At 43.8% G+C, this 24985-nt stretch overlaps 1 protein-coding gene across 1 annotated transcript; it reads right to left on the bottom strand.

Annotated features, from left to right (window-relative positions):
- Nucleotides 1–885: 885 nt before the first annotated feature.
- Nucleotides 886–24596, bottom strand: Tnfsf11 (TNF superfamily member 11). Its single transcript, XM_059274331.1, has 4 exons — nt 24429–24596; nt 7758–7803; nt 7580–7678; nt 886–2408 (listed from the first exon to the last, which is right to left on the bottom strand). Exons 1-4 carry the CDS (start codon nt 24594–24596, stop codon nt 1987–1989), a joined length of 735 nt encoding a protein of 244 aa, XP_059130314.1. The 3' UTR covers nt 886–1986.
- Between the last annotated feature and the right edge of the window lie 389 nt (nt 24597–24985).

Genomic DNA, 24985 nt, shown 5'->3' with positions numbered 1-24985 from the left:
TGGGAGACCCACCATAGTAACTACGGTCAATGCCTGGTACTGTCCTTAGCATATCATCGGAGCTCAAAAAATAGGAAATGAACAAGTAGAAACTGCTGGACCAGGCTACAAGCTGGCTAGTTAATGAGACTGTGACAAGATTCTGTGTCTGTGGAGCTGCAGGAACGCGACTGCTCATCGGAATTTTCCTTAAGACAAGCAGCAGCCCTCAAGATACACAACACCCAAGTCATGTTTTGCACTATTCAAACTCAGATTTACAGACAGATATAAAATAGTAGGTGTATTTTGGCCAACACCATCGAGTGCCACCATTATAGCTCTGCTGTTTAAAATTTATGATTTCTTCTCGGTAACATCTGCTATTCCTTCTCCCATTCTATGCTGTCTCAATCATCAAAAAACATTTATCTGCAAATGACAAGTGCCTCAAATAATGACTTCCTGTGCCTTCCCAAGTTGGCTGTTTTCTTTTCTCTGTCCTTCAGGAGTAATCAGTGTGGTTCAGACAGCTCGTCCACATAGACTGTCATGAGGAAATGTGTCCAGGCTAAAGTGAGTCTCCCTTTACTGCGGTAAGGGAGAACGTGCCCTGATGTTCCCCCAAGGCAAAGCACCACATTTTCCTCATGATTTAGGCAGAGCAAACTTTTCAAAGTAAGGAGCCTGTTTTTTCTCTGCCTACATCCTTGAATATAAATCCCTTGAAAATTATTTTTCAAATTCCAAGGTTCATTAATTTAATTGAATCTGTTCCTAAGTTTTAATTAAATCTGCGTTTCTCTCAGTAACCTTTGGAGAAAGATAGGGGCTGCATTATCATATTGGAAAGAACAGGGTCACAGAGCAAGACACACACGAAAGTGAAGAACCGAAGCGACTAGGCAGGTTTCATATAAATTTATTTTTGTACCAAAAAATTAACATTCAGAAACAATGCTTTTATTGTACAGTATAACAAAATAACTTTCACTAAATTAAAAAGTGGATTGTTTCTTGCTGATAAACCATAATACTTTTTCTATTAAAAAAAGAAACAAAATTTACAATTTGTAACTCTTGTAGAAAAAGACACCTGTTCAATAATTACATAAATACTCCCGACAGTTTTCAGTAGCCTGTTATGTATCCTTTTTGCCTATGTCAGCTCCTAAAGTCAATTAGCTTCAAAATTTGAAAGGCACCTGGTGACCAACATGCTGCTTATTATTCAAGGTATCCATTTTAATTTTTTTTGTTTGCATAGGCTTGACAAGTCTGAAAACTCTATTAAATTAAAAAGAATGAAGAAATAAACTACGGTGTGGTCGCCAGAAACAGTATCCTTCCCCTTAGCCACAAGTTCCCTCAGGGGAATTACAAAGTGCACCAGTTAAATACATCTGTACATTTAAAACATTAAATATGTCAACAGTGAGACATTTTTAAATAGTTTTGAATCAAATACTATAGCACAAATATAATTTACAATATTTTGCACAGAAAACATTACACCTGAAATATAACTTTAGGTACTATATAAAAAATACATACAGTTTCTCTCCTCATTAGAAAAAAAAGTACTTATTTGCAGGTTCCACCATGATGTAACAATTCAAAAGAACTTAACCCTTCAAACTATCATTTTTCTGCAATGAAATGGCACCCTTTTAACTTTGAGGTTCTTCATGGCACATGGCCAGGACTTAGACCCAGAGACTGTGATCCCTTCCATTTTTCATAAGCATCCCCATACTTCTTCCAGTCTGATTGAATTCTAGGATTTCATTACAAAATTATACAACCACTGTGTAATCACCAGGAGTCTAACATCTCCTATTGACTTTACATATGCATGACCTATACAGGGTCAAGAGAGAAGACCATAAATTTTGTACAATGTGGGCCATGCCTCTTAGTAGTCTTACACACCTATATACATCTTCCATTTTTTTAAATGCTTCCAAACATCTAGGATGTACATGCTAACGCTCCACAAAACGAGTTTCAGTCTATGTCTTGAACTTTGAAAGCCCCGAAGTAGGTCGCATCTTGATCTGGATCCAGCAGGGAGGGGTTAGAAACCTGAACGCTGATTTCTTCACCAGCTCGGAGCTTAAAAAACCCTCCGACACTTATGGAATAAAAGTGGAATTCAGAATTCCCTGACCAGTATTTGGTGCTTCCTCCTTTCATCAGGTTATGAGAACTTGGGATTTTGATGCTGGTTTTAACGACGTACACCATCAGCTGAAGATACTCCGTTGCTAGGTCTCCTGATGTCTCGTGATGCCGAAAGCAAATGTTGGCATACAGGTAATAGAAGCCGTCCTGGTTAACCCTTAGCTTTCCGTTGCTTAAAGTCATGTTGGAGATCTTGGCCCAGCCCCGATCATGGTACCAAGAGGACAAAGTGACTTTATGGGAACCTACAGAGAACAGAGGAACAGATTTAGAATCCACTTCTTGGATGAGAAAACTCTTCATTATTTCCATGGGCTGGTGGGTGGTATTATATGCCAACATCATAGTCTTTACTCCAACACAGTAACCTACCTTGACACGCAGTTTCTGTACGGGGATGGGTGCATTCAACGGGACTCGGTGCTTTCTATCCTGACAACCAGGGGCACAAAAGCAAAAGTCCTCTATTCCTGCCCTCAAAGAGGCTATTGGACATAAGTGATAATGCAACACGGTCCAGAAAAGAAGCAAAGCGTGGTGGAGGAAGTGCATAAAATTGCGATGGGAATACAGAGAAAGGGAACAAGTTATTTCCACACAGAGGGATCAAAACTGACTCCATGAAGGTGCTACCCTGCCAGAAACATAGAAGGGAGAAGATTGAAAGTAGTTCATGCCAGATTTAAGAGAAGACTTAGCCAGAGTCAATTCAGACAGGAAAGAAATCAGCTTGCACAGGAAGAGCACTTCATCTGTCACATAACTTACCCTCTGTTCATGGACAGGGGTATGTAGAAGGATGTGAGAGTCTGGGTCACAGAAGCTGGGGGTAGGCCAGTTCTATCTGTGTCACCATCTATCATGCCCACCTTAGCCAGAGTCACATAGCTGAGTGTCTATCCCCAGAGAAGCTCAAAAAATGAATGAATGAATGAATAAAAAATAAATAAATAAATAAATCTTAGCTCCTCAACGTCATGCAATCACTCACATCTAATATTGTAAAATCACTCCCCAGTTCCAAGTTCTCCTACAACCCCTTCTGGTCCAAGAAATGAGGTGACAAGGGACCTCCATGCTTTTGTTTCTGGAGAAGTCCAAGTTGTAAAGAACACCGTAAATCAGTCATGTGCCCAATGTTTTTCATAGTCCAGATCTTTGATGTATGTTACCGGCTCTTTAAAAATTGGGGATACCTCTATAATAAATCAAATTGCTCAATACATGTACTTATGTGGACACCAATTATTCTACTGGAAAAAGTGATAACTCAGAGGGTAGGAGTTTACAGAAGCATGGAAAGGTCCAAGAACACATCTTTCCTCCAAGGATTTTGTACCGAGTTACACCAAACTAACAGTGCCATCTCTCTGGGTCAGGAAGACAAAGCACAGCTGGTCTCAGACTACAGGAGCAGGGAACAATTTGTTTCTGCAGCATAAGAAATTTGTTAGGTGCCATGCTGCCTACAACTGGCTAGTACTGAGATGGTAAATGACGGAAATTAGTCAGGGAGACTCAGAAAAGACAAGTATTACAAGTTCTTGCTCATGTGTGGAAGCTAGAACACACACACACACACACACACACACACACACACACACACACGCACACGCGCACACACACGCGCACACACATACACACACACACACACACACACACACACACATCAACCATGCAAATAGAAGGGGTGCTATTTGGGATTGAGTGTGATGGAAAGTGAATAATGTCAAAAATACATGATATACTTTAATGAAAATGTCCTTATGATTTCAACATTACGGTATACAAAAATATAAATAAATAATTTTTTAAGAATAAAAGAAATAAGCACAGGGACTAACACTGAAGCCACCACCCCAGGAACTAGATTCCATGTCATGAAAGTTGACAACTCTCTGGTTTGGTGGATCCAAGGAGATCTTTGTATAAATAATAACAATAACAATAATACCACCTACACTATCTACCTTCCCACAGTAGCCTGAGTCCTAGAGAGACTTGAACACCTGTATCCTTCCCTAAAGAGTCAGAGGATGAACCAGAGAAAAGCCTGTGGTATCTCAGATGTGATCTGAGGACCTCCAAATGAAGCTACTGCAGAAATCAAACAGGAGATGGTAATAGTGGGGTGGGGGGTAGGATGAGGCAGTAGTCATTCTGCAGTGGGACAATTCATCACTAAATGATCAAGAAAACAAGGTTCCAGTTTCCAAAGAGGACAAGAGGGTTCTCATACTTCACAGCAGGGCTGCTACAGCCAGTCACCAGCCTCCAGGCACTGGACAGCAATCATCCTTTTCTCCCACTTAGCTCTGCCTGGAGTCAAGTGTCCCACATGCAAATACCACCCTAGAGTCCCAAGTGAATCAACATGAGACTATAAAAGCCTGCTCACTACATCATCATAAACACTGACATGGAACTCCTCCAGGACAGTAGATAGCCACCTAATCCATGGGCAGAGCTTATGAAACTCAAAATATTCCCAACTCAAGTTACTCCATATTGCCCAGCTTCTTACCCAATTCCTGTACTACATTTCGTTCAATTGTCATGTACGTCTCTCTTAACAGAGACAAGTTAAATTACTAAAGTGAAGTCTCTTCTTTCTATGGAATGGGCAAACTCATGTTGGAGTGAGATACGGCCAGGGATGGCAAGAAAGGAATACAAAACAGCAGTGAGAACACATAGGAACCCTGATCGAGTACCATTCCCACAGTTCAGTGCGTCACGTGGGAGAAGCATCCTCTATATTCTAATATATTCTCTGCCTTTCTCCATTCCTGTCCTCAAGTACTGATTCTTCCTGGTAATCTGACAGGAAGAGACCTAACATGGTGCTTCCTGTGGACATTCACTCTGCCTAAAATGAAGAATGACCCGCTCTGTCCATAACGAAGATGTTTACCAAGTAGAGGGCCCTTGGGATGCTTACCACTGATGATGAGGAAAATAAGAAGTTAGCATACAAAATATGATCACCCCATTGCTGCCTGCTGGAAAGAGCAGGGTTTGACATGGGCAGAAGCTGCAGAGATCCGTGATGTCAGCTTGGTGAGGCAGAAGAGCCAGAAAGCTAGGGAGGCTCAAGTCAGAAATAGGTTGAGGAACGGACGCATACAGTTGGTGAGAAAAACGCTATTGAAGCTCCGTGGGGTGTTCATGAAGTCCACAGGAGAAAGACTAGAAAGCCAGACAGTGTGAATAAAGGACTCACCGAGAGATAACGATGGGGGAAAGATGAGGAAAAGGCAGGGTGGAGGCAGGCCTGCCCTGGCAGTCAGGATTTGTATTGCTAATGAGGCATGCTGCGGACCTCTTACTCCAGCCTGGCTGACCCCTCCAACTCTCTGCTGGGCTCCCAGCTGCTTGGACAGGGACCTCAGCAAACATTCTTGCTTACACAGCTTCCTAAGGAAAATCCCATCTTCTGACCCCGCCCCCAAGCACTTCCTAACGCATTTTACTCAAGAAACGTTGAAACCGCAGAACAGTCCACATACGACAGATTCTGTATAAATAAGTACGTAACAGCGCTCCAAAATAAAAACAGCAAGTGAAAGCCAGCTTCCTCTGAATCATTCAATACTGGCCAGCATTTCGAGCACAATGTGTTAGAGGGGCTGTTGGCCCAACCAGAGCCACTAACTCTATTCCCTTAAACAGAGTCATGGAGTGGCCCGTTTCCCTGCGTCCTAAGCCAAATAGCTGTCGGCACATAAGCAGGAGTTTTGCCTGGATTTTTGGCACTGGTTAGAGTCTAGGTGCCTGCAGAGGAAGCTTTATAACTAAAACATGCTTGCTGTTGCCAAGCCGACTCTGGCACACGGTCTCAGGCAATATTTATCCTATGCCATTTAAAGTGAACTGAAAAGATAAATGCAGGGTACATTCACAGCACACGCAGCCCATGCATTGGTATTAATTTGATTGCCTTTGTGAACATGCAAACTAGTTTTCCCACTCAGAAAATTAGCATAGCTCCATCACCAGGCACAGACAGACAGAGAACTATGGGGATCTGAACAGGGAGCTTAGAGAATCTCCTAACGGCTCAAGAGTTGGCTTCTTGCCTTTCATATCTTCAATCAGAAAACAGTTCTCTCTATGGCCTCTGCTAGGATAATGGCTCAAAATTATGTATTAAAAAGATGGACTTTTATTATTGAAACGACTCAAAAAAAAGTTTAAACTCAAAAAAGAAAAAAAAATCCTGCCTTAGGTCATTTGTGGAACAAAATGGAATTTACATAATGACTTAATCAAGCTCAGATAACAATTGTGAATTACATCTGCTGAGTGTAATATGCCCCCTTCTACCAAAAATATAATATGTACGGCTTCCCCAAAAGGTGGACATTACTTCCATGATTATTGTAGCTGAGGCACAGATTCCACTACTGCATGCAAGGTCACAGGCCCAAGCAGACATTAAAGCCTTTGTCATTAGATACCAAGCTGATCCACTTCTGGAAAAAATATCTATGACCCTTGTATTACTTCCTTCTGACAAAGCCAACCCACCACAGGTACCTTGCAGCCTGCCTCTGGGATAGTGTATAGCAGGGACTGGGAATTAAGTAGTGTGGAAAGTCAGCTTCTAATCCTGTTACCACTATGACCTCAAGCAAGTGACAAACTATGGGAAGCCCCGTCTCATCGTCTGTATAATCCGAATGATAATTGCGACCTTGTAGGAGGATGAGGGACCCCGAATGCACAGCAAACTACCTAAGCATAGGAGATACTCAGTATGTAGGACACAGTAGTGTTAACAATTCAATTCTCACTCTACTGTAATGTCCTCTGGAATCCTTGTAATCTTTGCCTAGCCCGTAGTGAGTAGCCAGTGGAACTCTGTGATAACTACCTACCTAGTGCATTGAGGTAGCTTCAGGCACAGAGCTCTGGATCCTCATTTTCAAAAGTAATCAGGTCTCTGGCCCATGAAACCAAATATTTACCAGGGAGTAGGAGGATGAGCACGGGGAGAAGGCACAGAATATCTTAGCTTCCTGAGGACTCCTATTCCCTGCTAACCTCCACACAGTCCTCCCAGAAGTCAGCCACCAAGGAGGTCAGTAATGGGGATGCGTTTGGTACCAAACTAATCTACTTCATGAGTGAAAACAGATGGCCACTGTGAACAATTATATGTGTTCCCAACTGACACAGGTACCTAAAATAAACACCCACTTCCATGATCTGAAAATGAATACAGGGATGATGTGACTATGACATGATTGACAAGGCAGGGGCCAACTAAAGGGTTGGCCTCCTTCTTTTGGTTTAGAAGTCAAGACTCAGAAGTTTTAGTATCAGGCTAAGAATAGGCTTGAGTATGTCCACAGGCTGATGTACAAACAAAAAATTGAAATATGTTTTCAGGCAGAGTGTAAATATAACTTACCCGATGGGATATTGGCGGCATTAATGGTGAGGTGAGCAAAAGGCTGAATCTCAGACTTGCCTCGCTGGACCAGATCGGACCATGAACCTTCCATCATGGCTGAGGATGAGAGAACCAGGTGAGCTTAAAGACTACAGACTGTATGGGGCTCCAAACACTCACACAAACTCATAATTACCTGGAACTCCTGTGAAGCGCTGTGGCCCGACAATATGTTGTAATTCCTGAAATAAAAGAGAATTTTATTCATAAACCCATTTTTTTTGTAAAGCAGTAAAAATATGTAGGACTACCAGATGTAAAATCAGCCAGGATGCTTTATAATGAGGCGAAGCTTTGAGGTAGGCAGCAGAGTCCCTGCATCTCATATTCCTAGATTCTGAATGCCTGAAATGCTTAAAAAGTCCAGTTTGCGCACACACACACACACACACACACACACACACACACACACATATGCATGCATGCACACACACACTGCCACACAAACCTTTGGGGCAATAAAAGAAAGCAAGAGACAAACTAACTTATAAAACATAATTAAAAATCTGTAGCAGGTACACAGATGGAAAGGAAGTAAGCCAGAAAAATTCCAAATACACAAAACGTATGACTCTATTTGGTCTTCAGTGGGCCTCTTTTTATGGAGCTCAGTAGTGAATTCCTATTATAATGCAGAGGCTCCGCCCACAAGAAGGAGAGTGATGCCTGGATCCCAGTGGTTATATTTTTAAGTCATAGTGTGTTTAAAGTACTATACGAAGGCCTAAGAGCTTTCAGAATGCCAATAATTAACTTAAAATACTATTGCAAATAAGCCTAGATGCATAGGCCAGGGAAAAATGATCATAAGTAGACAGGTGTTGGTAATTGCACATTTAACTTAAGCCCCCAGAATGAAGTCTCTATCAAGTGACTACATGCTCTCCCAATTCAGACATCAGCTAACGTGAAATGTCCCAGAAGTTAGAGCAGGTCAAAGCTCCAGCTCTCGCCTTGGTTCCAATCTCAGTGCTTAAAGAGCAGCCAGGCTGGGAAGGTTGGGTGAGATAATGCAGGTGTGCACCCAGCTGAGTGCCCAGTAAAGTCAGATACCTGGACGCTATCAACATGGGACAGCGTCCTGTCTCCCTTACTAGGATAAGCACTCCTGCTGGCCACCCACCACTCCACGATGTTTACAGAACGGACCATGTCATCAGAGCTTTCCCTATCCAGACAGGAAGGCCTTCAGCCATACAATCGGACCATTAAATGAGTAGATGAAATAACCCAAGTTCAATTCTTGTCAGTGAGAAGCTACCTGGAGATAACATGGATTCTTCTTTAGTCTTCTCTCCACCCTCAGTACCCCCAAAAGGAGACAAGAATCTATGCTGTTTTTCATAACTCTTGGAGAACTCACAGAAATCACATCAGGTTGGCCTCTGCCCTGGCCTACACCTGGGTCCCTGTACAGCCTGAAGCCCACTGTACGGAATCTGAAGCAGATGGTGGCCGCTTGCATTGGACAATGCAGTGACTCTCAGTCATCTTTCTATCCCTCTCCACTTCTGACCTCCAGTCTCACAGGATCGTCAACAATCCAATTTTTGGAATCTCCTGTTTGGTTCACTTGACATTCACACTGCAGATTATGTGTATATCTACATATATATGATTATGTATATATGGAATTATATGCATATTTAATTATATATAAATGCATAAGGATATGTGTAGTTATTAAAATATACTATGTATATTTTATGGAATTATATGTACATAATCATACATAGTATATTTTAATAACTACATATATTCTTATGCATTTATATATATACACATGGTACATTATTATACATTGTGTGTAACTTTATACATTTATATACACAGTATCTCTATATCCACTGTGTACATTTACACATAGATATCACATATACATACTGCATCTTTACCTGATTAGAATAGACATCTTGGAAACAGAGTTACATTCTGAGGCTTAAAACCACACCCTCGTTTTCCCCTAGCTCTGACCTGCTCCACTGTCAGGAGAGCAGGTGCGTGGCACATCCCTCCCGATCTCTTCCCTGATTTTCTACACTCAGCCTCATCATGGAGAAAAATCAAGAAAAATGTCATTGTGGCTGCAGTGACTCTCAAAACTGAGCGGTGTGAGCCGACCTCCAGGAGGACCGGCAGGTACTGCAAAATCATGCAGTGAGTCCGAGATACAGAAGGCCCGTTCTGGAGTCTCACATTTGAATTTCTAACAGATGAGCAGCTGCTATAGCCTCAGATGAGACTGGCAAATCCCCTCTGCAAGGATTTCTACATGGGCAAATGAGGAATTATCTCAGAGCTTGAGACCCAGCCCAAAGCAGCAGACTGAAGCCCCTGATTACATGGGCAGGGACGTTTTTCTCTCCCTCTCCACTGGGAATGCACTTTCCCTGCCCGCTTAATCAGTGGCTTCTGGGTCAGAGCTGCCACAGACCCATTTAGTTACAAGAAAATTCAATAAATAGCACCTCTTGGAAGCACTTTCAATGCCTGCTGTCAGGGGAAAAAAGGGCCCGTGTCCTAGGATGAATTAGACCTCTCATTAGAGACCCAGGAGGTAATGCTTTTGTGTTATTCCGCTAGAGTATCCAAGAACTGCAATTCCTCTCAGAAATTCAGTAAGGAAGTTTCAATCCCCAAAATGGATCATATGATGAATCTGTGACGTCAGGTCACACACACAAAACACTGTAACACGTATGTCTCCACCCCAAACTTTTGAGCCCGAAAGTAACTGCTATTTATGGGCAGTCATAAACATACCGTTCTACTAAGTCTAGAATTTTCAGTTGTCTTTGGGCTTTGAGACTGCAAAAAGATAAATAAACAAACAAACAAATACATTCTTAGCTGAAGGATACCTCATTTGGCACAGTGCCTGCCATGCAACCATGAAATCTGAGTTAGACCCCCAGAACCAGTGTGTGTGTGTGTGTGTGTGTGTGTGTGACAAGAGAACCAGGAATACTAGACACTGGTGCACCGTCGTAATCCCAGCACTCAGTAGGCAATACCAGCACTCACCAGCAGGTCCGTGGAACTCTCTGGTCAGCCAACCTCACCTAGCAATCATTCTCCAGGCCAATGAGGGACCCTGTACTAATAAACCAAGGTGGGTGGCTTCTGCAGAACAAAACCCCCAGATGGCCTCTGACTTCTACACACATGTACACACGGACCCACACATCAGTAAGTGCACCCTTACACATGCATGTGTGAGTGTGCGTGCATGCAAGCATGTGTGCTCACACAAATTTCTTGTAAGTAGAACGTGATATATCCCATTGGGGGATGCAGCTGCAGTTTGGAGAAAACTTTGTGGTTGCCCTGGCCCTATTCACAGCCACTGGTCTCATATCAACTTGATATTTTTCAAAAGATACTCCACGGTGGATTCTGATATCCAGCAGGTTTTAAGAAATGTGATTGCTGACTGTCCCCATGGATTGTGGTTTGGAAATGTCCGTGTTCACTCAAAGGTATAATCTCACAAGTTACATTTCTATCCCACATAAAAAAAATAAATAAATAACTTCTTACATTTTCAGCCAACCAAGTTTCCCCTTGCGTTATCATTTTGAATTGTATGATAATCATATAATAAACGTCCTAGAGCGGAAGCCTCAGCAGTTTCTAGAGTGTGGGGCTGAGCAAAGCCCCCCTTGACTAGAAGCCACTACTAAGTTATCTTCAAGAGAACCTAATTTTCTACCTGACTCCCTTACTTAGAAGATCAGCAACTTGCCTTCCCAAAATATAGCAACCTGAGACACACACATAGATACACACAGAGAGAGAGACACGCACATAGATACACACACTCAAACAGACACACACTCACAGACACACATACACACACCACACACACTCATACACACACACACACACACACACACACACACACACACACACACGACCCTTGGTTCCTATAAATGACCCAGGACAAGAATCTTTACCTATGAGAATTAATAAGAAACTTCATGACTGAATGAACTTATTTACGGTCAAACTGTAACAAGCAGTCTTTTCAAAAAATGTATCCATTTTTAAGATAAGCATACTTTGGGCCTAAATTATAATAACTTCCTTTAACAGAACAAGAAAAGGGAACAAAACAGAAAGAAGAGAGAAAACTGAGTCAGCCCAAGAAACTGCAGCCAAGTGACGGATAAAAGAAACCTTCTGACACAGTGCCACCTAGTGGACACTGCCCCAAATTGACGCCCCCTGGAAGCCACAGGCAGGCTTTCAGGCTTTCAAACTGGAAATGACGATGTTTCACATGGAGTGCTATCTTTCGAAATAGATTGCATTAATTTTTCATCTTTCCTGTCAGAGTACATCTGCAGAGACAGGAAAACAACCGATTTGATTTTTTTCTCTTAAGCTCAACTGAGTTTAAGTCATAGGAAACAATGTTTAGATTTCACAATCTGTCCTCCGAGGAACAAAGCATACAAAAGATCAATTGATTGTGTAACTGTGGTCTCCACTCTGGCCTCCATTCAACTTCTCTTAACTGAGACGTCCAAGAAGTGCAGGTCCCAGGAGTCTGATGGGGGACCATCCAGTCTACTAGGACCCAGCTCCCTTCAGACCCCCGCGTGGCCTCTTAAATGATTTAGGAATTTTTTTTTCCAACCTCAAAGAAAAGCTGCTCATTTTGAGAAGTCAGGCCCACTTAGGGGAGGCCACACTGTGTAAGAATAAATACAAACTCTGAGTTGTATTTTAAAGTGCTTAACTGGATATTGGATTTTTGCTCCACATAATTTATCCAACTTCTAAGCCCACCTTTGCAAACTGTGCTGAATAACTGTTAAAAACAAGACCCTGGGTATATGCGATTAAATTGGTCTTAAGTTTGTCTGACTTCAATTTTGTTTCATCCTTCTAGATTACACACACACACACACACACACACACACACACACACACACACACACGTATTCTGAAGGCATTCCCAGCTGAATAGGTTCCACATAAAGGTCAAGTTGCTAGAGTCTGGGTCTATCAGTCTGAAATCCCACCCATGCTGTGATATGAATCATGTGATCCATGGGGGTACCTGTCAATCAAATCACAGAAGAAGCAATTTGTACAGCCAGATGCTCCAGACACTCTTGGCACCCGTCAGTAGCAAGGGCCTCAGGTGGCTGCCTCCCTCTGCAATACCACAGCAGCTGCAGGGACATCTGGCTGGTTGAACAAGGATTTAACACCCCGCTTGCCAGATATAATACAGGGTTCATACACTTGTTAACATATGTAATGCACTCATTTTAACATCTTAATGATACCCTACATGTAATTCTTCTCCGACCTAGTTACAAGAACAGTGCATTCATCAGCCAGTTAGTACATGAATGCCACACTCAGGTTGTTTCTGGAAATGAATAGCCCATTTCCCATTCCTTCAGGGAAGTCCTGAGGACCTATATGTGGTAAATCCCTCAGAAATCCCATCTCCTCAGCAGCCCGGTACTACTGCCTTTAAGCTACCATCCTCCTTCTTGGAAAGACACCAATTGCTTCCTACCTCCTCTCCCTGTCTTTGTGTCTCAAACTGATGCCTGGCTGCTAGAACGGGCATCTTAAGTACAAGGGGAGCTTGTCCCTCCTCTTCCTGAAATCGCTTGGCGACTTCAGGAACAAGTACAGACCTACATTTGACGAGGCTCGACATGGCCGGTCCTCTGTGATATTGCAAGATTTAAAGAAATAAATAGTTAGGTCTGCGTTCAAAGTTCCCTGGCACACTTCTCAAATTCCTGGGATTTCTTTAATGACAAAAATGATGGAAGCATCTTCTGTTATTCATAAACCTTTCCCAACCGGGGCCTATTTATACCAGTGAGATAACTCAGAGGATGGGAGCCGGTTGCCAGAGCAACCAAGTAGATGATTGGGAGATTGGGGTTTTGTAAGGCATCCAGTTGTCCTTCCACATCTTAAGACTTAGAAACTGCTTACGGCGAGGAGAACTAGAACACTTGCTATCAGAAGTCTTTCAGGTGTAGAGAAAACAGTAGCTAGGCACTGACTGCCCATCTGGCTTCACAGTTCTTCCTCCGCTGCGTCTGTGTACCACCTCCTCCCGCAAGGATGCTGGCAGTGCCGGGAGCTGGGTCATATGGAGTGTCTTCTGACGGTGCTATGTGCCAGAACCTGGCATCCCGTTCATGGGCACCTTTGACACCTGCTGCTCCTTAGCCAGAACGCCCCAGTGATTCCTGCAGTAGCTCATCTTTAGCCACAAAGCGATTACCTCCAGGCAGTCTCCCCAGGCACAGGGAGAGTAACTACCGCTGTGCTGTACAACCCTACTGAGGCAGGACTTAGATTCCTTATTTCAGTTTCCCCATCCCCACTCCACCCCACCCCACCTCCGCCTGTCCTGAAGTTCATACCCAGAGAGAGACATTATTAGATGTCCTGATGACAGCCCAGGATCCTTAGGAGGAGTCAGTGGTGACAGTTCAAAGACACCCCAAAGCCGAGAACTTTAGAGCAGACTTCTGTCTGAGCAGATACACAATGGGAGATGCCTCTCGCCCCGGCTTCCTTGGGCAGAGCCCCTCCTCCCTGTCAAAAGCACTGGGAAAGCGCTCAGAATGGAGGCAACTCCTCACCATCCCCATGGAGGATGGAAGTCCAAAAGGGGTCCAGCAGGAAGAGGGGAGGGCAAAGGCAGAAGGGTGTCTAACCCCACTGATCCCAAGGGTCGGAACTCCCCCTGCTCCCTGAGCAATTGTCATGAAAGTCTTTGAAAGCTCCCCAGTGAAGCCCTTGGCCATGATGGCCACTTGGGTACCATTTCTCCCAGGAGTGGAAGAGACACATCTGCAGCTGCTAATGTACGCTCCACATCGAGAGGCCGAGGAGCTCCGTGCCCTTGTTTTCATAAAGCAGAGTGATGCTTTCCCTGGAAGGGCAATGGGTATTCTGGGAATAGAAAATTAGTTTTTATTGTTTAACCTTCATGGTTTAAAGGAAGAAGCTTCGACTACAGTTAAAGGTCCCCTTGGGCTTTGATGGAGAAGCCTTATGACAGCGGCATTAGTCTTCACGAAAAGCCCAACTTTAAAGTGTCTTCTACTATGCTACTCATTAATATATATATGTATGTATGCAGGGGCTCAGCAGAGGAGCGCAGTGTGACCGCTCTGCCCACTGCAACAAGAATGCTAGCCTTACACTGCATTAAGCCCCACCTCCTCAGAAAAAGATGGCTTTCACAGTCTCTCAGAAGATGCCCTAGGAATAAGAGTCACTGGGCAGCCAAGGTGTCAGGACAGCCACTGTAGACAGTGAGGATAGGAAGCGAAGGTGCAAGCCACCAGAGGAGGGCCCTTTAAGGAGCTCATGACCAGAGAGAGGAAACTGCCCTCTGGAGCAAAACACACTTGAGACCTGCAACTCTAACAAATCTTACGGGTTTGCAACATGGCTCACTTCTGACAAGGGTGACTAGTCACATGTACTGACTAGTTTTATGTCAGCTCGGCACGGGCTCGAGTCTTTTGAAAGATGGGAGCCTCAATGGAGCAAATGTCTCCATAAGACCACGCAGGCAAGCCTGTAAGGCACTATCTTAATTAGTGATTGATGGGGGAGGGCTCAGTCCATTGTGGGTAGTGCCATCCCTGGACTGTTGGTTCTGAGTTCTGTAAGAAAGGAGGCTGAGCAAGCCATGAGGAACAAGCTGGTAAGCAGCACCCCTCCACGGCCTCTGCATCAGCTCCTGTCTCCAGGTTCCAGCCTTGTTTGAGTTCCTGTCCTGATTCCCTTTGATGATGAACAGTGCTGCAGAAGTGTAAGCCAAATAAACCCTTTCCTCCTCAACTTGCTTTAAGTCATGGTGTTTCATCACAGCAAGAGCAATCCTAACAAGACACCACACATGACACATAATGCAGGGATAAGTATGGGTTATTCACTCATTCAATTTGTGCTTTTAAGTTGTATTACTGTGTGCCTGTCACTGGGGGACAGAAATGAAAGTCACGGGACCTTGAAAAGCTCACCTAGGGTAAGCCAGATCCAGCCTGGGTGCATGTAGCTAGTGCTCAGATCATAAGCTCCATGTGTCCTCCAGAGGGCCTCCTAATTCCACAAGCAGGTGGCCAAACACTAGTGGGAACCTCTTTTGGGAAATGCCTGCCCTGCAATTTGAGGGACAATTAGAAAAACAACTAGACAAAAATGGACCTGAAATGTCCAAAGGACACACACAAGAGCCTAATTCATTCATCCTTCAAGTAGAGTCCTGCTCGAACATTTTGTGAGGAGGCAGAATTCACAGCATGAAGGGCAGGGAAGAGCTGGGGGTAAAAGCTTAAGACCATTCTCAGGCTTCTGGCTCTGTGTGGTGGAGGTGACAGAGCTGCCACTCACCTGGGAGAGCAGACCCGAGGAGTAGCCTCAATGAGGACAAGGAGCGGTCCGTGTTCTGGAAGACTTTGACCCTTAGCATTTCAAATCAGTAATTTTACCCCAGCTACTGCTGTGATCACCACATGGTAGTCTCAAAAGGCCAAGATCAAGGACTGGATCAGCATCTTAGTGACCAGGAAGTTCCCTAGAATGGACCTCCTTCCGACCCTGAACTTCAGGATCAACAGTCACTGGATGTCAGATCATCTCTGATAGAGACAACTCTCTCCAGCTCCTAACCCCACCTTTTCTAGACAACAGTCTTCATTCTCTTTTGCATATTCAGTTCATTAAAAAGAAGTGTAAAAAATGGCTGTTCTGTCCACCAATGGCTCTTAGCACTTGGGATGGTTTGGAGGCATCACAGGGTCCACTCTTGTAGCCCCCAAGTCAGAACCTCTGGCCAAGGATCTGGGAGCTCTTAAAAAAAAAAACAAAAAACAAAAAAAAACAAAAAAAAACAAGCAAGGGCCCCAAGTTCATTGAAGATGGAGCTAGACTGGAAAACACTGCCCTGGGACTTTTCCTCCCTTCCGCTCCACAGGCTGCCACTCTTCCCTGTGTGCACAAGGCAACTCAGCCCTTAGAACACAAGCTCCACTAAGTGTCTGAAGTCGGCCCATCATGGATGCCCTCTCTCAGGTAGATCCTTCTAACTTTGTCTCTTTCAAGATGCCCATTCAAACCAGCTTTTCTTCCATCCTGGGGTATTCATAGCACAGATAAAAGCAGCTCACCTCTGACATCACTTGCTGGGTAGTCTGCAATACTCCTGGCTCTTGCCCACTTCACTTGGGCTCTCCTGAGATTAAGGATGCTGCCAATGGTCTTTTGTTGAGCAAATGGCAGGAGATGGTGTTGTGGTTTAAATGACCATGTCCTCCACAGGCGTGTTCATCTGTACACTTGATGGCACTGTTTGTGGAGGTTTGGAAGGTACAGCTTTGCTAGAGGAAGTATGTCACTGGAGATGGACTTTAAGCTTTCAAAGCCTCCTGCCATTTCCAATGTTCTCTCTGTGTGTGTGTGTGTGTGTGTGTGTGTGTGTGTGTGTGTGTCTGTCTGTCTCTCTCTCTCTGTCTCTCTCTCTGTCTCTCTCTCTGTCTCTCTCTCTCTGTCTCTCTCTCTCTGTCTCTCTCTCTCTCTCTCTCTCTCTCTCTCTCTCTCTCTCTCTCTCTCTCTCTCTCTCTCTCTCTCCCCCTCGTGCTTATTATTCACAATTTGAGCTCTCAGCATCCAATCCAAGCTACCATGCCTTTTGTGTACTGATACACTTCCCTGCCATGAGGGAGGGGCTCTTCTCTCTCCAGAACCGTAAGCCCAAACAGACCCTTCTGTAAGTTAGGTGCCTTGGTCATGATGTTTTATCACAGCAACAGAAAAGTCACTAATACAGATGGCTTTGGCTCTGTAGGAAATCTCTGTGGATTGTACTTCAGATTTCCCATAAAGATAGCTTTTATACACACTAAATATGATTGAGGTTGATTGCAATTCCCAAAACTATTATGGCAAGGGGAGACGGAATCCTGCTAGAAAACCACTATATGACTAACATCTCAACTTGGGAACACCAGTGACCCAAACTCAAGTTTCCTTCTGTGTTTATGAGAAACTCTCTTAGGATACATATTCTTGAACACAAAGGCAAAAAGACAGTAAATGGGATTTGAATTCCCCCCTTGATCTTTCTTTTGAAATTAGAAAGCCTATAAGAAATAATGTCTACATAACAACTCCAAAGTCTCCAGGCAGACATAGCTGTTTAAATTTTCATTGATTTTTAATTTACTTCAGTTGAAATCTGGGGAAAGGCTTTTTTTCTGGCTCTAACTGTCCTGGAATTCACCAGGCTATAGATCAGGCTGTTCTCAAACTCACAGAGATCCCCCTGCCTCAGCCTCCTAGGTGCTGGGATTAAAAGCATGTACACAATCCTAGCTAGGATTTATCTAACAATCAACATTGGGATTCTATGGAATCAAAGCTCCACCAGGAAAAAAAGAAAACAATCACTCTATGTGATGAACATTCTGGTTTTGAGTAAACATTTCTGAATCCATAAAATCTAGCCAAAAAATGGCAAGTGACAATCAACATTATGGATGTATATGTCTAAATGGACCTGTGACACTTCTTTAAATGGGTGAATGCTGTTAAATCTGCTTTTCACTCTCTCTCCCATGCTCTCTCTTGATCTCTCTAGTTACCTAAATGTAAACTTTAGAAAATAAAATCCTGACCACCAAAACTTTTCAGACTTGTGTTAACTCTTGCTCCATATATATGAGTATCTATGCGGGTATATATGGGAGAGTATATGCGTGTTGTGTATACTGAGTCCACTTTCCTACTTATCCAGAGCTAATGTATGCCAGGGACTGCCCACGGCACCCCTCTCTCCTCCTTGTTGGTTCTAGGCAGTCTCCTCCTCAAGCATTACACGGCAATGGGAGCTCAGCTGGAAGCTAGATGTCTAGTCAGCAGGATATAGTAGTCCAGAGGTATCACTCCCACATAGGGCCATCACTCTCTGTTACCCTTCCCCTATCTAAACATGATAGTCCAAGAGGCCACCCTGGACACAAAGAAGATACAGACATCTTGAAGAAAGATAATTCAGCCCTGGGTGGCTTACCTTAGGAGTATAATAGAAAAGAAACGTACCCAGCCATTTCCCTTGATAAGATTCTTTCAGTTGGGAAGATGTCAAGTAACAATGACTATTGCATTGCAGAGCAAAGCATCAGAAGTGTTGGGTTCACCAGTCTTACAATAAGGGTACAGTGAGCATGTACATTATAAATTACAAGGGAAATGATGCTAAACGTATACTGACTATCTCAGGATAACAATGGTGGTCCAATGGCGACTTTCTTACCCTACTTCTCCAGTACGGCATTAGAGCAGGGGTTCTCAACCTTCCTAATGCTGTGAACCTTTAATATAGTTCCTCATGTTGTGGGGACCCCCATCCATAAAATTTGTTGCTACTTCATTACTGTAAGTTTACTACTGTTATGAATTGTAATGTAAATATCTGATACACAGGATATTTGATATGTGACCCCCTGGTCCACCAGGGGGTCATGGCCCACAGGTTGAGAACCACTGCATTAGAGGCTCAGATGTCTGTAAAGAAGACAGCTTGATTGTCATTGACATCATTGGGTTGGTTGGTGTTTGTTTGTTTCTAGAGTTATTTATTTGATCGTGTGAACATTTTGCCTGCACGACTGTATGTGCACCACATGTGTACAGTACCCACAAAGGTCAGAAGAGGACACGAGGTGTTACAGATGGCTGGGAACCAAAGTGTGGGTGCTGGGAACCGAACCCAGGTCCTCTGCAAGAGCAGCCAGTGCTCTTAACCACGGAGCTATCGCCACAGTTCTTACCGTTGGAGTTTCACATTTGGTAATGGAGTCGGAGCGTTTCACACAATTGCACTTACATAAGAAACCAGAGTCAAGTTTCCCGTACACACTCTGGGTCTCCGTCTACAGAGAGACCAGGCTGTGGAGAAGCAAACGTTTCCACAGGACATGGGACGGAAGTGAGAAGTCTAGCTAGAGACACCACCTCACAAAATGTACCCGATCGTTCTGGCACATTGTCCACATTGTCCACAGCGGCCGTTCTTGACCGCCAAGCACATATCTGCCATACCAGATGAGAAAGAACCACCCTTACAACATTCCTGAATGGCTTTAAAATTGGTTGGCGATGCCCCATTTCACTCAAGGATCTTAGTCTACAGAGTTCAAGAAGTGGCCCATCATTCATTGGTTCTTTTTTTTTTCTTCAGATAACCCCCCAAATAAGTTAGGTGTGATATATTCAAGAGCTAACTAGAGTCCTTGGCCTAGGGAAACTTACAGCTTTGCTCCATAGTCTATAGACTTTTATTATTATTATTCAGCTTTAGGAGGGCTTTTTCTGTTTTTGTTTGCTTCTTTGTTTAAGCTAATGTTGGAGACTGCTCATGCTACATTCATAAAAATCTTTTCCCTTGTTGCTTCTTTGTTTAAGCTAATGTTGGAGACTGCTCATGGTACATTCATAAAAATCTTTTTCCCTGTTGGTTCTAGGCAGCCCTTTCCTCAAGCTTTATGGGCAAATGGCAGCTCACTTGGAAGCTAGTTGAGCCTCCCATGCAGGAGGTCTTATGAGATAGGTCTCTCAATGGCCTGGTACCTGCCACAGATGCCCAGCTGACTCTCCAGTGAGCCCCCGGATCTGCTTGTCTCTTCTTCCACGGTCTAGGAAACAGAAGAACCTATTCCTGGATTTTTCTTTTATTTCATGTGGGTAGGGGTTTTGCCTGCATCTGTATGTACAGCACATGCATGCCTGGTGGTGAGGGAGGCCAGAAGACGTTGTCAGATCACCTGAAACTAGAATTGCAGACAGCAGCGAATCGAACCTGGGTCCTCTGGAAGAGTAGCAAGTATTTTTAAGCGCTGAGCCATCTCTCCAGCCCCTCCTGGCTTTTTAAAATGTGAACTCAGGTCTTCCAAACACTTTACCAACAGAGCCATCTCTCAAGCCCTACCAAGGGAAAAATTGTAATGCTCTCCAATAAGACATAAAAAATACATAAATATTAAATAAAAGCGGTCTCGTATATCATATACATTAAAAATATTTATTATTCGGGTCTGGAGAGACTCAATGGAGAACTGTTTGATGAACAAGCACGAAGGCCTGGGTTAGGAGCCCTAGAGCCCACATGAAAGCCTGGCATGGCAATGCCCATCTACAACCCCAGGGCTTGGGAGAAGAGCCAGACAGAGCCTGGGGGCTCACTGACCAGCCAGTCTCACCAAACAAGCAGGCTCCACATTATGTGAGACATTCTGTGTCAAAAAAAATGAGGTGGAGCTCAATAGAGGAAGATGCCTGATGTCAACCTCTGTAGCCTCTATACACACAGGCAGGGGTGAGTGTGCTTACACACACACACACACACACACACACACACACACACACACACATACATATACACAATTCATAATCTAAAGTCTAGCTTTTAAAAGCCAATATGAAAAACAAGTACAGGGCCTAGAGAGATGGCTCAGTGGTTAAGAACACTGACTGCCCTCCCAGAGGATCTGAGTGCAATTTCCTGCACCCACATGGCTGCTCATAACTTCAGTTCCAGGGGATCTGGCTCCTTCCTCTGGCCTCTGAGAGTACCAGGCACACATGTGGTACACAGACATATGTACATGAAGGCAAAAGACCCATATATATTAAATAAATAAATAAGCAAATAAGCAAAGAAAGAAAAAAGAAAGAGAAAGAAAGAAAGGAAGGAAGGAAGGAAGGAAGGAAGGAAGGAAGGAAGAAAGAAAGAAAGAAAGAAAGAAAGAAAGAAAGAAAGAAAGAAAGAAAGAAAGAAAGAAGGCAACCATATGCCCTCTTGCTTCTTCATACCCGCTTCAAGGCACAGAGTACCTCAATGCGACAGACAGCAAGGTGACATCTATTGATTTCTTCCTTTGGTATCATTCATCTAAATACTTTGACAGACAAATTTTGGACAATTTTTTTCTATAAAATAGGCCCCAGTGTAAAATCAACAAGCCGGCACACTGAAGGCAGGTAGAGTCACACAGCCCTGTGGGCTCACAATATTAACGTGATGCATGTCTATCCATGGAGTTCAGACAGCAATCCTGGGTAAGCCCTGAACTCACCACTTTGCCCAAGCCTGGATGGCTAGGCAGAGCCCAGCAAGGCTGCCAAAATTGAAAACAGGCATCCTTTTACAAGTCAGACACCACATTTGTACTAGTTTTGTTTTTTTTTTTTTTATTGTCATAGACTGTTATGATAGACTTTATAAATTGCGGTTGGTAGAGTTGGACCAGTAGGAGGCTTTCAGAGTTCTGTGCTAAAGGGGAAAAAAAAACAAAAAAACCCTAGCCACAAACAAAAAAGGAGGGAAAAACAAGATTACTTGTCTGACCACAATGAGCTGGGTAAACACCACTCTCTGCACGCCTATAATGTGATATTACACTCATGTCTGGTATGTGCTACCACTGCAGGAGCTGATCTCTCAATACTGGTCGCAGCTACACATGAACTGTCTTATGGGTTCGCTCAATATCTGTTAGAACTCAAGTTAAGATGGAAATCGACTTCCAGAATGCCTACTCCACCCGTCCTATTTTTACCAACCCCAAGACAAATTAGAAATCTGACTACTCTGGCAAATATCACGGACGACACATTAACCAATGATTTTCATCAAAGGATAATACATTTGGAAGACCATTCATTTGACTGGGATAAAAGAGTAAATTATTGGGTCTAAGAAGAAAAAAAAAAAAAAGGTATGGCGAAAGGCCTAGGTCCACAGTTACACCATATGGATGCTGGTTAACTGTAATGATAAGGTTTGGGTACCATTCATCTCCTGCCTAAAGATCAGGCCTAGGAAGAGCTAGAATCTTCTCCCTCTCGCACACATTGGGTGTTAAAATAATGTGTATATTATACCAATGTACACTGGCTTATTGCAATAGTTCACTGAGCTTTTAAAAGGCTTTTATAAATTGCCCATGTTTTCTAAAATGTAAACTCCTATAGCATAACAAGCAAAGCACAAAATTAATGAAAGAAAGCCCCACTCCTCTTGAGAACCCATAATTATCTGTTAATAGAAAAACCTAGGCTCTCTCTCCCTCCTTCCCTTCCTCTCTTCCTCTCAGAGGGAGTATCTCACTATGTAGCTCACGCTAACCTCAAACTCACAATCCCCCAGCCTCAGTTTGGGATTACAGACATGAGCCACCATACCTGGTAACCTTTAATACAAGCAGCTGGTTCTTCTCATCGGGTCTCCGTCCTAGTTTACCACATTCTGAACTTGAACCCAGAGCCTCAACCATACTAAGCATGCATCATCCTACCATGAAGCTCCGTCCTCCGACCAAGAAAGGCTATCACTTTTTAACAATGGTGAAGTTCTTTATCCCTAATCCAAACTGTGCTCACTTAAAGTAATTTCATAGTGTATTAAATTATATAGACATATATTCACAAAGACAGATCATAGCTGCTGTAAGCAACATGCCTTCTCATGCTTGCTCCACGGACATCGTCTATTTCACTGACTCTGTGACACTCAGCGTTGGTGGATCATCTCTGAAATTAAGGTGCAAGTAGATTCGGTGATGGCCACATTAGTCAGCATATTGTCTTTAGTGGTGTGACGCAGTGACGTAAGCCAAAAATCAGCGGTCCCTTAAATGGCATAAAATGCAGCAAGCCTCCCCTTGAAAGTGTTATATTTACCTTAATTAGTTTTACAACTTACTCTTTCCGCCTGTACTTATAGCTGACAGATTTTTAGATCTCTGCTCTCCCTCTGGTGAACTAAGCTAGAACTGTACTAGTTAATTAGTAAAGCTTAACCAATTTGAGGTCCAACAGCTCTGAGAGTGCCCGGGTTACTCTGAGATAATGGGACAACATGAGAAGTAGTGAACTGGAGGCCAGGAAGGCTAGTGGGTGGGGGTTCACATGTAGACACACAGCATGTAGCACTGGACTTCTACCCAGTTTTCGGTGGAGTCAGGAAGTACGGTAATTCAGAGGCACCAGAATTCCCAGGTGGCTTGCCTCAGGAATCTGCCAGGCAGATGTGTTTCTCAGCTAAGGCTGACAGCATGGTGTCACCCGGCTTCTCCGGTCTCATCTCTCTTACCACCCAGCTCTCCCAGCAAATGAGAAAGGAGACATGTGATTTCACCTATCACCACGCCTGCTCAGCACACCTCCCTCTCACCATGCCTGACGGCAGAGGGCCAGTTACATGGCTCCTCACGGGGGCCCAGGCCACAGGTATGCAACAGGGAATCCTTCAGAAGCAGCTGGGGAACGGGCCACCAGAAGGTCCGAAAACCTAGACTGTGGTGTTTTAGATCAAAGATTCAAACTAACAAAGTGATCGTCTACAAACTGTAGTCACTTGGATTCTCTTTGTAGAAACACATTCAAATCCCTCCTCTTAAAAAGAAAGGAAAAAGCCAGGGCGTGGTGGTGGCACACTCCAGAGGCCAGAGGCAGGCAGATCGCTGTGAGTTCAAGGCCAGCCTGGTCTATGGAGTGAGTTCCAGGACAGTCAGAGCTGCACAGTGAAACCCTGTCTTGAAAAACCAAGAGCAAAAAGCAAAAAAGAAAGAAAAGAAACTGACCACCACCAACTTCAAAAGAATTCTCTTTAAGACAGCCTCATCAGCTCCTTCACAATTTATTAAAACAAAAGAACAGAGTCAACGGTGCTTCTCAAGTCTTACTAGTCAGCTACCACAGTGCAGGGAGAACCCTTGACTTAACCACTTCAGGGCGAACTTACCTTCTGCACGGCCCCGTGAAAGGCCTGTTTCATCCTCCTGCATGAGTCGGGTAGTGTGTCCGTGTCCTCACTCTCCAGAGTCGAGTCCTGTAAGCCTGGGTTCTCACGGAGTCTCAGAATTCTATAAATGCAGCGAGTGCTGTCTTCCGATATTCTGTTCGGATCCATCTGAGAGGGAGAAAGGATATTAAAGTGATTATAGTTAATGAAACGTGACTCAATAGTAAAAGGGTGATGCTTAGCGTTTTATATCCCTTAGTGGTAGATAATTAATAACATTACCCTCCAGTTGACAAAAACATCTCTTTGTTGTTGTTGTTGTTGTTGTTTTGTGTAAGTGTATATGCATGCGTGTGTGTGTGTGTGTGTGTGTGTGTGTGTGTGGGTGTTGATATTGGATATCTTCCTCTAGGACACTCCACTTTAGGTTTTTGGGATGGAGTCTTTCGTTGAACCTAGAGCTCGCCCATTGGCTAGACTGGCTAGCCAGCAAGACCTCAGGATCCTCCTGTCTCTGTTTCCCATCACCGCAATTTGGGTGGCAAGTAATTTATTGA

Source organism: Peromyscus eremicus, chromosome 9 (assembly GCF_949786415.1).
Source record: "Peromyscus eremicus chromosome 9, PerEre_H2_v1, whole genome shotgun sequence".
Classification (NCBI taxonomy): domain Eukaryota; kingdom Metazoa; phylum Chordata; class Mammalia; order Rodentia; family Cricetidae; genus Peromyscus; species Peromyscus eremicus.
The sequence above is the reverse complement of the archived record's forward strand: the minus strand, read 5'-3'. Positions and strand labels throughout refer to the sequence as shown.

Coding starts and splice junctions, on each gene's coding strand:
- Tnfsf11 (XM_059274331.1), bottom strand. CDS start 24,596: ATGGATCCGAACAGAATATCGGAAGACAGCACTCGCTGCATTTATAGA. Junction 7,679..7,757: donor GCGCTTCACAGGAGTTCCAG/GTAATTATGAGT, acceptor TCTCATCCTCAG/CCATGATGGAAGGTTCATGG. Junction 2,409..7,579: donor TGCCGCCAATATCCCATCGG/GTAAGTTATATT, acceptor TGTTCTCTGTAG/GTTCCCATAAAGTCACTTTG.